Source organism: Schistocerca cancellata, chromosome 2 (genome assembly GCF_023864275.1).
Source record: "Schistocerca cancellata isolate TAMUIC-IGC-003103 chromosome 2, iqSchCanc2.1, whole genome shotgun sequence".
Classification (NCBI taxonomy): Eukaryota; Metazoa; Arthropoda; class Insecta; order Orthoptera; family Acrididae; genus Schistocerca; species Schistocerca cancellata.
Genome location: NC_064627.1, coordinates 919,973,840 through 919,988,455, shown reverse-complemented (window position 1 = coordinate 919,988,455; position 14,616 = coordinate 919,973,840). Strand labels below are relative to the sequence as shown.

At 45.8% G+C, this 14,616-nt stretch overlaps 1 protein-coding gene across 1 annotated transcript in view; it reads left to right on the top strand.

Moving 5' to 3' along the window:
- The window catches only part of LOC126162861 (mannose-P-dolichol utilization defect 1 protein homolog), a 378,986-nt gene that overhangs the window by 231,912 nt on the left and 132,458 nt on the right, over positions 1-14,616 (top strand). Inside the window, exon 4 of the mRNA XM_049919638.1 lies at positions 3,172-3,376. Within this exon, the coding sequence (XP_049775595.1) occupies positions 3,172-3,376 (205 nt within the window). The remainder of the gene's footprint in view (positions 1-3,171; positions 3,377-14,616) is intronic.

The window sequence follows — 14,616 nt, the reverse complement described above, 5'->3', positions numbered from 1 at the left end:
ATTCGCAACTGCGAATACATTTCATGTATTTCATAACACCTGTAGTCGCCGCAGTGCCCGTTCCGTCGGTCATGCATGCATGTCAGAATGAACATTGCATCGTATTTCTGAACAACAGTGGCACTGCAGTATCGTAAACTCGGAGGTAATGACGAGAAAGACTGGTCTGGTATTTCTGAGCAAACGCTAGTGTGGTATGAAATGCACTTCATGCGTGGATATGCAAATGATCAGCGAATCAGCGCAACCGCACAAAGTAGGTAAGAGTAACACCACCTACATTTTATTTGCAAGAAAATATAATGCAGCGAGTTTCTCGTTCAGAAATAGCATTTGACTCTTTCGTGTTTGCGAGAAGATCGTGTTATGCCTCGTGTAAAAAGAATAAACGTATACTAACAAGTGTCGGAATTCGACAACGACAGGTTCACAGCTTATCTGGATTCCATTCAGCGATACTGTCGTTCGCGTAGGGCAGGATGCCACGAAAGTCATGCGAATATGTAATCGACGGTTTCAGGACGAACATACCCAGCCCCAAGCAGAATCTCAGCCCCGAGCTATCAGTACCTGAGGGGATAGGCGAAATATCCTTTTGGTCAAGCAGCATCCTGCAACCACGCCACACACGTTCAGTTAGAACCGCAGTGTGTCAGCACGATGAGCATAGTACCTACTTTCTTAACGCGGCACCAGGAAGAAGCACCCAACCAGAACGCTGCACGCAGGAGTGTCACCACGTCCTCTTTTTTTCAGACGAGTCCGGGTTCTGTTTACGGAATTATGATTGACGTATCTGTGTGTGGATGCTCTGAACATTGCTAGGCTGCATTTGCCATCGTCATGTAGGCCCAGTACCTGCCGTGAACATGTGGCGTGCCATTAGGTACACAGCATGATTACTTCTGGTTTGAATCTGAATAGCAGCCGTTACGTTCCTGACGTGTTCACGCCGCACGGTGCATCCTACATTCAGAGTTTCCACGGCTATGTCTTTCGACAAAATAACGGAAGACCGTCTGTTGCCGGTGCTCTCCGGACTTACCTTCTTGATATAGAGGACTGTACGATTGTCTCCCTGGTCAGCACTTTGTCAACATCTCTCATCCACTGAAAACAACAGGTCATGAGTTGCCGAAATTCAGGCAAACCGCGCCGCCGCTCGCCAGCGACTACGAATGATGAGTTCTGGCATAGAGCTGAAGTACCGAGAGTGGCATTTATCATACAAAACTCTTAATTGACTTAATACATACGCAGTTCGGGGTACTTGTTGCTGCCAGCGGTAGTAGCTGTGTGTACTTTGCTACGCACCCTTTATACCGCCAAATCACTAACAAATATTATCTTATTGATTGGCGACTCCATGGAGTGTTGTGTGCAGCACGACCAAATAGTGGATAGAATTGGAAGGAAAATCAGCTTTGGCCGTATTTTGTTGTTTTATTGTCAGCAAAATCGATTTTCAGTCACTTAGTGACCATCCTCAGTGCTGTAATATACAATTAAAATTGGTAGGCACTAGTATCGAGCTATAACAACAAGCTTAGAGCGAGTTTATGTGATAGTAGATACCAGTGCCTACCAATTTTAATTGTATATTACAGCACTGAGGATGGTCACTAAGTGACTGAAAATCGATTTTGCTGACAATAAAACAACAAAATACGGCCAATGCTGATTTTCCTTCCAATTCTATATCTAAATATTATCTTGTAGTCTTCGTACTACATTTTACACTCACCATAAGAAAAACGTTGTTATTTTCTGTCCTTCCTTGTATTGGAATTCTAATTTTCAGATGTATATGAGGGGGTACCCCCCCCCCCCCCCCCAAAAAAAACGAACTTATTGTTTTGAACTTATTTATTCACATTTTGAGCATAAACCTTCAATTCCCTTCAAAGTGCTCTCCACGTACACTAATACGCTCTTCTAATCTTCTATTCCATTTTTGAAAACATTGTTTAAATTCATCTTTTATGGTGCTTTCTTATCATTGTAGGAAACAAAAAACAAGTCGCACGGGGCAAGGTCAGGTAAGTACGGGGTGGGGGTGGGGGGTTGACATTTGTGGCCTGTCGTACAGGCAGTGCTGTGTGAGCAGAAGTATTGTTATCGATGGAAAAAAGTCATCCGATTGCCACAAATGAGGCCGCATTCGCCACACGCAGCTGCGCAGTCTTTCCAAACTTCGAAGTAGCTGTGGAAAAGGCTCTGAATGGATGACTCCTCTCGCATCGAAAAAACAAATCAGTTTTGTTATAATGTTTGATTTTGTTATAATATTTCTTGGGGCGAGGCGAACTTGAAGTCTTCCACAGGCGTGATTATTACTTTGATTCAGGATCGTCAGCATAGCAACAAATTTCGACATCTGTGATAATTTTTGAAGAAGAAGAAGAAAAAGAAGAAGAAGAAGAAGAAGAAAGAAAAAAAGGTTCGATCTTTTCGAGACTCTTCTTTCAAAGCACAGCATGCTGCCGCGCAACCTTGTTTTTATTCAACAGTCAGCAGTCGTCGCATGAATTTGGCTAACACCCTTTTCATTCCCAAATCTTGTGTCATAATTCGCTGCGCTCTCTGTCACTCCCGTCAGTTCCATAATTTCTTCAATGGCCCGCCGTCGATGATGATTTCATGAATATTTTCAACATTTTCATGTGTTTGGCCCGTGGAACGACGACCAGAACGAGTTTATAATCAGTTGACATTTCACCATTTTTGAAACGGTAAAACTACTTAAACACTCGTGTTTTACCCATAGCCTTATACGCCGTTTTTCACATTCCAGGACTTTCTGTCCCACTTTTCCAAGCAAAAAGCAGAATTTCACCGCCGCACGTTGTTCACGAAAATCAGCCATTGCAAAAACGACAATTACACAAAACAGTTGTCACAGTAAACTCTGTTGAAATTAGCCATGACGTCCTTCAGTGATGGCACTCTGCTTAGTGACTCTGGAATGTTCGCTCTGTGTGCTCTTAGCGGCCAAAGGCGATACTGCAAAAGCTCTGCCCACCAAAAAATTAATTCGTGTCTCTTTTTTTTTTTTTACTCGTATTTCAAGCCCTTAGTTCTACTGCAAGTAGTCTTAGGTTTTGGTATCACACTGTAGTGGCACTCGGCTGGCAGTCTTTAGGTAACAAAGTGTTTGGTTGTGTCGCTCAGCGCGTGGGGCGAGGGCCTGTTCCTGGCGCTGCAGACGGCGGCCATCGCGGCGCTGGTGCTGCACTTCGGGCGCTCGGCCGCGCACGGCGCCGCCTTCGCCGCACTCTACTCCGTCTTCGTCTACAGCCTCACCTCCGGCATCGTGCCTCCGGACTTCCTGTGGAACCTGCAGGCGCTCAACGTGCCCATCATCGTCACCGGAAAGGTAACGGCCATTGTTAATTCTCATACACTGCCAACGAGGCGCATTTTTTAACGAAATCACAAGCATCTACAAGACAGATGTTGAGTTGCTACCAATAAAAGTTTGAATAGCGCAAGAAAACTACACGGGCTGGCAGAGTAGGTAGTTCCTGACAACGAACGTGAGGCAATATTTGACACTTTGGGCACACTGACGATTCATATATGTAATAAAGTGGTGTGCTAAACTCAAAGCAACTTTCACAGGATGTGCCAATGCAAAGTAAAATACCTCGATGAAACCTGGACCATACATAGAAACAACTGATACAGTATAGTACACAAAATAACTGACAAAAATCCGCAACGAGGAGAATGAGGTAACACTAATTACATTGAAATCACCGAAATTCATGGTAGTTCCCAGGACATTAAAAAAGGCGAGACTTGGTTCTTAATAGGGTGTGTGGTCACCATGGACGTGCTACCATACTGGCCACAAGGTTGGTAAGAGTTCTTGTGGCAGGGTGTTCCATTCCACCACCATCGCGGCTGACAACAGCTGCATGGTCGCTGTGCACGAGAACGTGCTGCAATCCGTCTCCCCAACGCATCCCATACGTGCTCGATAAGGGGAAAGGGCAGGCCAGGGCGTTCACTAAATATCTTCTCGTTCCGAGAACTCCTTCACCTGCGCTTGTGCTGTCTGATGCGGTCGCGCATTGTCATCCATAAAAATGAAGTCAAGGCCGATTACACCGCTGAAAAAGCGCACATAGGGAAAACACTACAGTGCCACAGAATAGGCTGGTCAGTGTACCGTGTTCAAAGATTTTGAGGCCGGTACGCCCATACAACATCATGCCTCCCCACTCCAGAACACCTGGACCACCAAAACGGTCATGTTCGATTATGTTCTTGGATGCATTACGTTCAGAAATGTTCAGATGTGTGTGAATTCCGAAGGGACCAAACTGCGGACGTCATTGATCCCTAGGCTTAGGCATCACTTAAACTAACTTACGCTAAGAACAACATACACACCCCTGGCCGAGGGGAGGACTCGAACTTCCGGCGGGAGAGGCCGCGCAATCCGTGACATGGTGCATTACATGTTTCCACCTCTTCCCATACGAGGGTACGTCTAGACAGGCATTGTGTCATTTTATCTTACTTAAACACTTTTTTTCTATTAGAATTATTGTAGTGTTTCTAAATCTGTGTGGCCTCTGTACACAAGCGCCCATGATAATGAGTTCAGTTGCGTTCGCCAAACGTTAATCCTACTGAGTTACATACGAGGGTTGGAACTTAAATAGTGGCAACTATTTATTCACAACCGATGCAAAAGAATTACATGTTTGCACCTGTTACTGTCCTTCAAAGTAGTCACCAGCGTCGTGTAGAACCCGTTTCCAGCTATGGTGAAGGCGTAGTATACCGTTAGCAGAGCCAGTTCTGTTGATGGTGCGAATGGAGCGGCCTACTGCCTGTAGAATCTTTCGAACAGTTCTGAAGCGAATGCCACGAAGTGGTTCCTTCATCTTCGGAATCAAATCAAAGTCACAAGGACTTAATTCCGGGGAGTATGATGGATGGGACAGCACTTCCCAGTCCCATCGACCGAACGGAGCAGCCACAGCTTGCGCTGTGTGCGCCCTCGCATTGCGTGCAAAATGATGAGTGGGTTGCGCAGAAAGAGTCGCTGCTTCTTTCGCAAAGCTGATCGCTGATCCAAAAGCGAACAGAAGCACTGTGCACTGACGGTCTGCCGTGGAGGAACGTAATGCGTTCGTATAACACCATCACAGCCGTACACGAGTCACCATAACTTTCACCATACTGGGGCTCTGACGCACTTTCGACTTTTGCGGCGACCCATGATGACGCCAACCGTTGAATTGGGGGTTTCAGTTTTGGCTCGTACGATGGGGCCCATGTCTCATCCAGTGTTAAGATATGGCGTAAGAAAGCCTCTCCTTCGCGCTCATAGTGCTCCAAGTGCGTCTGAGCAGCGTCGTAACGTACCCATTTCTGTATTTCCGTCAAGTCATGCGGAACCCATCGTGATGCAATTTTTCGCATGCCCAGGCGCTCCTTCAGGATGCGAAGCACAGTCGTATGCGCTAATCCTCTTTCGTGGGCAAGCTCACGAATCGTATGACGTCGGTCACTGTCCTCCAAGGCGGCAACAGCATGCAGTTCTTTAGCTTTTACCCACCGTGCCACCGTTCTGTACGGCAATGGCGATTTCCCGCGTGCCTCTTGAAGACCTTGATGACACTGTCGTGCGATACGACCTTTGGCACATTCAATCTTGATCCTGTTTCGAAAACATAGTGACACCGTTACGTTAGACCGCTCGCCCGCAAGTGACTGTTTTTCCCTCGATTGTGCGCACACCGGTCACGTGGGACGGGCGAATCCATTCGCTCGGAGGTAAGGTAGGTATGTCAACAACTTGTGATTTCAGCGACAATAGGAGATTCCATTACATAGTGTCTTCATAGCAGTGTTGCCACTATTTAAGTTCTAACCTACGTGTATGAATCCAAGTCTACTGGTTCAAATGAATATCTTTATTGCGATAGCTCGATTTCGGCAAGCTGTCTGCAAATAATGCTTAGAATTAATGGTAAAATTCTGTATACTATTTGCAGATTGCTTGACAGTGGCTAGCGCTATAAAGAAATTAAATTGTAGCAGCGGACTTGGATTAGCTTGACAGTGGCAGTTGTAACCGAAATAGGGCTATCGCAATAAAGAAATTCAATTCAAGTATTGGAGTTGGATTCATAATGTCATTACAATAAATATATCATGCTGCGGGCCCAGAAGAAAATAAATGACTGAATTTTATTTCGTGGTGTCATGTCGGAAAACATTTTCTGCTACGGCCGATTTATCGATATATACCAGGCGGCAGTTCCTTTTGTGTACGGCGAAGCGGGTGTTGACACTTCATTTTGTGATAACGATGTCTACTTGCCCACTGCCACAAGGAATTTTATTTAATCTAGGTTTCGCATGGATGCAGTTCATTATTCGCCGTTCTTAAACATTCTTTATTTTCTTGGTGAGTCTACAGATAATTTCAGCCTGATAGGTTCAAATGGCTCTGAGCACTATGCGACTACTGAGGTCATCAGTCGCCTAGAACTTAGAACTAATTAAACCTAACTAACCTAAGGACATCACACACATCCATGCCAGAGGCAGGATTCGAACCTGCGACCGTAGCGGTAGCTCGGCTCCAGACTGTAGCGCCCAGAATCCAGCCTGATATTTGGTCAACATTTTCCCGTTGCGATCCGTGATCTTGTTAATTATAAAAGAGAGGAAATCTTTCACGGTTGGCGGCCGTTGTTAGTCACTCTCTCTCTCTCTCTCTCTCTCTCTCTCTCTCTCTCTCTCTCTCTCTCCCCCCCCACACACACACACACACACACCCACCCCCCACGCCGCGTGGTCTCGGGCGCCTTGTCACGGTTGGAGCGGCTCCTCCCGTCGGAGGTTCGAGTCCTCCCTCGGGCATGGATGTGTGTGTTGTCCTTAACGTAAGTTACTTTAAGTTACATTAATGAGTGTCTAGGGACCGATGACCTCATCAGTTTGGTCCCATAGAATCTTACCAGAAATTTCCAAAAAATTTTCTTTCTCCCCTTAAACGGAATGCTCGATACAGTTCCTTCCTGGAGGAACGATTTTTCTTGAAAACCAACCGTAAGTGATACAGTTAATCCTGTAAGTAAACGGGCTCGCAGCTTTTATTAGCTTGTCCACCAAGGCTTTAATGACACCTCTTGTTTAGTTTTGAGTGATGGGCGGATTCCTTATGCAGGTATCGATCAGTGTGTGTGCGCTGCGTCTGTGTAACTCTGATGAACAACTTATGGCCCAGAGTGCCGTTCGCCCGTTTGATCACTGATATATTCATAAAATTAAGTTGTTCATTGCTCTGTTCCTTCGTTGTGAATTGAATTTTCGGATTTATTGTATTGAAATGTACGAGGAAAACATCCACCACCTCTTCAACGCGTGTCCATATTACGAAGATTATCACCGACACAGCAGTACCAGTTCGCTGATTTTTTATTGACTGTGTGCACCACGCGTTGTTCAAAAATCTCCAGGATCGGCAACAGCTGGCGAAGAGGCCTGAGCATGGCCACCTCCTCACTTCACTCGTAAAATTCATTGCTCTGGTTCAAATGGCTCTGAGCACTATGGGACTTAATATCTGAGGTCATCAGTCCCCTAGAACTTAGAACTACTTGAACCTAACTAACCGAAGGACATCATACACATCCATGCCCGAGGCAGGATTCGAAGCTGCGACCGTAGCAGCAGTGCGGTTCCGGACTGAAGCGCCTAGAACCGCTCGGCCACCATGGCCGGCTCATTGCTCTGTTGGAAACACATTATAGTGAGACAACATTTAAATGGGACTGCAACACCAGTAGAAAGATACGGATGTCGACTTCGCGCTAGTAGAATGACGATCGAATAGTTTTAAACGAAAACGATTGTGCCATTCAGAGATAATGAGGCAGACGTTATCATGTGACAAATGATGCTGTCCTCTGTCAATTCGGTGGCTGCACGAGCCCTTGATGCAGTTTCCCGTTTACCTCAGCTGAGATGACTGGGTGTTGGGTGCTGTCCTTAGGTTAGTTAGGTTTAAGTTGTTCCAAGTTCTAGGGGACTGATGGCCTCAGATGTTAAGTCCCATAGTGCTCAGAGCCATTTGAACCAAGACTCTCACCCTGAACGCTGTAACTGAGGTAGATTAAACATAGTTCCCATTACCGAGTTGTAAGCAAGGTTTTCGTAATGTTTCTCTTGCTTATAAGGCTAAAACCGGAACTGGAAGACCCCTCACGGATATTCCCAATTGGTACCCCCCTCTTCCCCACTAGTAGTTCGCTTGGTATTTGGCTGAAAAGTATCTTGACTCTACAATGGGCGAGAACTCTGAACTGCCCATTCTACCTTCAGGGGTTGAAAAAACCGACCCAGCTTGAGGATGACCGTAAGATTCACAGCCGAAGTAGCGTAAGAGGAAGTCGCATTGTCCCGAAAAATGTTATAATATTTTATTCGCCAGCCAACTTCAAGAATCACATAGGACTCAGTGGTTCTTAGTCATTTGTTTCGTGATATTGCAGTATCAAAAATGGTTCAAATGGCTCTGAGCACTATAGGACTTACCTGCTGAGGTCATCAGTTCCCTAGAACTTAGAACTACTTAAATCTAACTAACCTAAGGACATCAATACATCCATGCCCGAGGCAGGATTCGAACCTGCGACCGTAGCGGTCGCGCGGTTCCGGACTGAAGCATCTAGAACCGCCGGCCACTCCGGCCGGCTCGCAGAATCACATGTGTTTTCTTCTCTAGGAAGAAAGTACTGGATTCCCTTTTTCTTAGTGTCCGATGTACCGCTTTATCTTCGGTGGTGAATACATCGAGACTTGCGCCTCACTTTTTCTCTCATCATAGATCGCCTATCCTCATAACGGTGTAGCTCATTCTCTCATTTCTGTTTGAAGCTTGTGTTCAGTGCTAAATACACAATCACCAGTTCTGTGTCACCATGAGCTGATTAAGGAAGGAAACGTGAGAGTTTCATGTTCGTTTTAACAGACAATGATTTTTAAACTGCATGAAGTTAACGTGAATTTTTCCTGTTTTACTGATTTACTGACTCATCTAAAGAATATTTAACGTTTCAAATTCCGTGAACAGTCAATACCGAAAAATTTCCAATGTCCGAACAGGATTGTGCGTATTGTTAGCTACAGGCATGTGACAACCGTAGGATGACTCAGGGCGCGGTTGGCTCATTGTGTACGTTATTATGTAGAATACGGCCGGAAAAAATAGCCGTCATCTCTTACTTCGCATTCCGCCATGCCCTAATGTACTAATGCTCACCTGTCAACTTCACGAACGTAATACGATACCTGAATTTGTGATGGGAGAACTTTCACTTCCACTTTACTGCTGTCACTATTGACGTTGAACGCCTTCCGAGGTACTCTGAAGTCCTGTGGTACGCTTTGGTGCGATCTCAGTAATGGTAATTGACCAAAAAGAAATAGCCTAGCAGGCGACACAACACGTAGGTGTACTGCGATGTTCCCAGTTCGAAGGCTGTTGGCTGCGTCATCCTCCTCTATTGCCGTGGTTTGTGTGAGGTATGTAAGGCCTGCAGCCCACAGGCTGTCACTGTTCCAACAGTGAAACTGCTCAACGGTCGTGTAGGTTGCCTCACTGCACAAAGAGCTTAGGCACACTGGTGGCTGTAGCAGGCCAGTGGACATCGTCTGGTATACTCGTCACCGTTGTTTCTCGCATTCTCAGCCAGCGATAAACGTGGATGTTGACACTTTAATCAGATTAAATTCCAGTTTGTAAGAACTCAGTGCCGATGAGAAGAAATAATGAGCACTGTTTCTATTTTCAAAGCTCGGTCCTCGAATTAGAGTTGGACCCTAAATTTGGATCACCGTCTCGTGTACAGTTTGTTTCTTTTTTCGCCGGGCAAATGGCTCGTCAGTTCCTTTACAATATCAACTTTCTTTGCCTCTCATCAGTGTTCAGTCCAGGTACTTCTGCAAAACACTAGAGCAGCTAGCAACATTCGTAGTGTGGGATGAGCGAGTGGCACCTTTCAAAAAATACTAGAACGAACGAGCTATCAACGCGGGGGACTCAGTTAATCCATATATGGAAATACCAATTCGGGACTGCTGTCTTTGCCACCGGTTCATTCAGTAAGAGAGAGTAAATGAGACGCCCGACTTCTTCATCCATATTATGCATAACACTGTGAGGAGCATGGGAGACGATATTTACCGTTGTACTACATATATTGAGTTCTACCCCGTTCCATTTCCGTACGGAGCGTGGGAGGCAATGGCTGGTTAAATGGTGCTATGCTCACGGTGATTAGTCTATAATCTTGTTTCACGGTGCCTGCTGGAGCGATACGTAGGAGGCAGTAGTATATCCCTAAAATCCTCACTCAATAGTGAAATTTAAAAATTTTAAAATAAACTTTCGCGAGATAGTTCGCGTCTCCCTTCAAGCGTGTGCCAGTTCGTGTATCTCAGCGTCTCCGTGACACACTCCCGTGGATCAAACAAAGTACTGACGATACGTATACGATCTACAACTACCCTCCGCAAGCGCCCTTAGGTGCATAGCGGAGGGTACTTTATGTACCACTGTCACACACTGTCCCTTTCCAGTCGCAGTCGCGAATGGTCCAAGAGAAGAACGATTGCTGGTAAGTTTCCGTGGGAACTCGAATCTTTCTAATTTTATCACCGTGGCCTTTCCGCGATACATCAATAGTAGGAAGCAATGTGATGACTGACTCTTATAGGAATGTACGCTCTCGGAATTTTAGCAGTAAAACATAATGTGATGCAGAACGCACCTGTTCCAGCGTCTGTTACGCTTTCTCGCTTGTTCGACGTCACCTGTTACTCACCCACACTTGAACAGTGTTCTAGGATGGGTCGCAGGAGTGTTTTGGAAGGAATTTCCTGTGTAGCCTGACTGCATTTACTCAGTATATTACCAATGAACCGAAGTCTGCGCCCTGTTTCTACTGCCACTAAACAAATCTGACCATTCCGTTTCATACTTCAAAAACTGTTACACTGAATTATTATTTTTCGATTAAAATGTAGATACGCTAAACGACAAAAATGTAGATACGCTAAACTCGTCACTAACCAACCACCCATTGTGAGAACAGTAAGATGACTGTATTAAGGATGTTCATAAGGACGTTTTTCCAGGCTGTTAGCGGCTTTTAATCCAAAGTAAGTGAAACGTTGAGTTCATCAGTGACGAATCACACGTTTGTGTCGTCATACGAAGAAAACTGCCAATATGTATTCCTGGGAGAAGACAGAGCGTTTATACCACGCCATCACTACCACCGCCAGTTCCCTTTGCTGTGTGTCTAAGTGTCAACAGTGGAGATAAAAAAATGGTTCAAATGGCTCTGAGCACTATGGGATTTAACATCTGAGGTCATCAGTCCCCTAGACTTAGAACTACTTAAACCTAACCAATTTAAGGACATCACATACATCCATGCCCGAGGCAGGATTCGAACCTGCGACCGTACCATTTTCTTTACTTCTTCCACATTGTCCTCAGGAATTGACGATGTAGTAGGGGGACGGAGGAGGGGGGGGGGGGGAGGAACGTTTACACACCTCTTAAATTTTTGTCTTACTTAATAGATTCGCCAAAAGCCACAGTCAACATTTGGAATGCGGTGCTGCACTTTTATTACTTTTTTCGAGGAAGATTTGCCACGCGGAATTAGCCGAGCGGTCCAAGGCGCTGCAGTCATGGACTGTGCGGCTGATCCCGGCGGGAGGTTCGAGTCCTCCCTCGGGCATGGGTCCCATAAGATTTCACACACATTTGAACATTTGATTTTTCGAGCAAGATTTAATGCAAATTGTAAACGGGTCGCGCACTCGAAAACACGTAAACAACAAACTAAATTCGTGGAAGTATGTTCGTTCTTTGCAAGTAAATGAAAGGCATTTTGTTTTTTGCCATACACGTTTCGCTTCTTTAATTTACGAAGCATCTTCAGTAGCCTTTAATACGTATTTGTTTTTATATGTATAATAAATTTATTATATAAAGGTTAACAAATGCGTTACTATGTTACCATTTTCTATGCTGTTCAGATTAGAAACAACTTTTGTAGCACAGTCATGGACTATGCGGCTGGTCCCGGCGGAGGTTCTAGTCCTCCCTCGGGCATGGGTGTGTGTGTATATGTCCTTAGGATAATTTAGGTTAAGTAGCGTGTAAACTTAGGGACTGATGACCTTAGCAGTTAAGTCCCATAAGATTTCACACGCATTTGAACACTTTTTTAGCACAAGTTTCGTGAGGTTAAATTATCGTAGCACACCTGTACCACTACATAATACAGGCCACTGAAGATGGTTCACAAATAAGAGGCGAAACGCGTATGGCAAAAAACAAACTGCCTACTGCCTTTTGCCTTTCATTTAGTTGCAAATGCGGGGAAAATACGACAATAAACTAAAGCTTCAAAATTAGAAAATTCCCGTTGCTTTTTGATCACACATCGTACTACTGCTTCTGCTGCTGCTGCTGCAAGTGTTTTAGTGGTGGATGTCAACCTAAAGTTCATTAAAGCACAACCTTCCCGTGAGAACAGTAACGTGGAGTGCTCGCCGCTCGGGAAAGGGATCAGCGGCCGCCTGTTGAGCGCCGCGTGATGGACCGTGTCGCAGCGCGGTCCCGCTGGCTCGCTTTGTGAGCCCGAGTCCCGGCGGAGCGGCGATTCGACGCGCGCGTTAAAACAGCGGCGCGGCCGCGAGTCGCCGCTTTGCCGGAGCCGCGCCTCGGTACGTGGCGTGGCGCTGTGCCATGTGGCTGGACGGCCGCACAGTGTTTTCTCACGGCGCTGGCGGCGTCTGCGGTCGCGCGGCGCAGCTGGCGGACGGACGGACGGCCGCAGCGCGCATCACGCGAGCCCCGGGCCCGTACACATGGCGCGCCCGCCCCCGCTAATTGCCACCGCCGCGACGCCGGCCTAATTATTCCCCGCTGGCTGCGCCAAATTGCTGTCCCTGGCCATCGGGCAGGATAAATAAGGCACCGCCGCGGCGGTCGCGCCGCTCGCTTTGTCCGCCGCGGTGCGCCGCGCGAGATGTAAACACTCCTTTGTGCTCCTCTCCGTGGGGTCATAGTTCTTTGTTTCTGTGACGTCGACACAGTCGTCCGCAATGTCATCGTGTGCTTGATGAGTACCCACCAGCCTTATCTGTGCGTTGCTCTGTCATATTCTTCGGCTCTGTAGCTCAGCGATCCATCACAGGGACGAATGTGTTGCTATCCGTTATATGTCCTACCTTTAGGTAAATAAAACTTTATAATTCTATTTGGGACTTTGTGGTGTGCGTGCTGTAAGACCTTCGGTACACACACCATCAGATTTTTTGACTTGTCGCTCTAACGAAGTAGGCGAGTGTCATCAATATGTCTCGTGGTCTTATCGTGGCGTGTTTGTCTTCTGCCGTTAGGTCAGACGATAGAAATGCGACTTGCACGCTTAGAGTAGCAGATTGACAGTGACCAACTTTAAACAGAACTTGATTAATTTTCACACACATTTATTAAAATAATAACAAGCATAAAATTACTTAACTTGATTCTGGATGCTATTTACAATTGACAATCTGAAGTTCCTTTGGTCTTGGTACGTTAATCTTATTCTCACATATCTCTGATACTTGACAAAGTGTCTATACATTTATCTTCATGGCTATGTACAGGAATATGACAATCCTATTAGGCGCAGACTGAAACTTGACTATAGACTGGTACAGACAAATGCAGACTGGTACAGACGGGCACAGACTAATGCAGACAGGTGCAGATAAATGCAGACTGAGTAATCGGAGGTCCGTACACTCGTTATAATACGTCGCGCGTTCAGGTATTACTGCGCGAGTGTGATCCGCGAGGAGAAAAGGTTCTACGTTAGCAGCAATCTCATTGGCTGCATTACATATTAATACGCGGATCGGCGGAAGAAGAATTTGGTCCGTCTCTAAGGCAGCGCAATCTCGTAGTGCGGAGACGGACGACCGCTGCGCCTGCGCTGTTGTGCTTAGGCTCTGTAAGAGTTTTAACTTCTGTGGGCTACAGCAGACTCTGGTAGCGTTTCTAGTGGTAATGGTCAGTAAAGATCGTACCCGAGTTACCCGTACGCTGGGAACGTTGCATACATTGCAGGTGTTACCTCATAACTTCCGCTTCTTTGCAAGCTTTCGAAATCTGGTGCTACAGAAGAATGCTGAAGATTAGTTGGGTAGATCACACTGCAGACCACAACAACAACAACAACAACAACAACAACGTGTGCGATCAGTGTCTACTATATTGTCCTAAAATCTAAAGGCGGTGATCCGCCTAGAAACTGAGAGCGGCTGTATTAAAGGGCGGGCAACCTACAGAACATTTATGCTCTACATAGTTCTTCTCCTGTCTGTCACATGCGAATGAACAGTATTTATAGCAAAACTGAAACTGTCAGTGTTTAATTCAGGTTTCATTCGAGAATTGATTTGTATCGAGAAACAGAGGACTGTTTTGGCGAAAACAAAGAAAACAATACAGATTCATTATATACCGCTGGAATTTCCTCAACAAAAAGTAAATAAAGCAAACCGCTAAGCAAA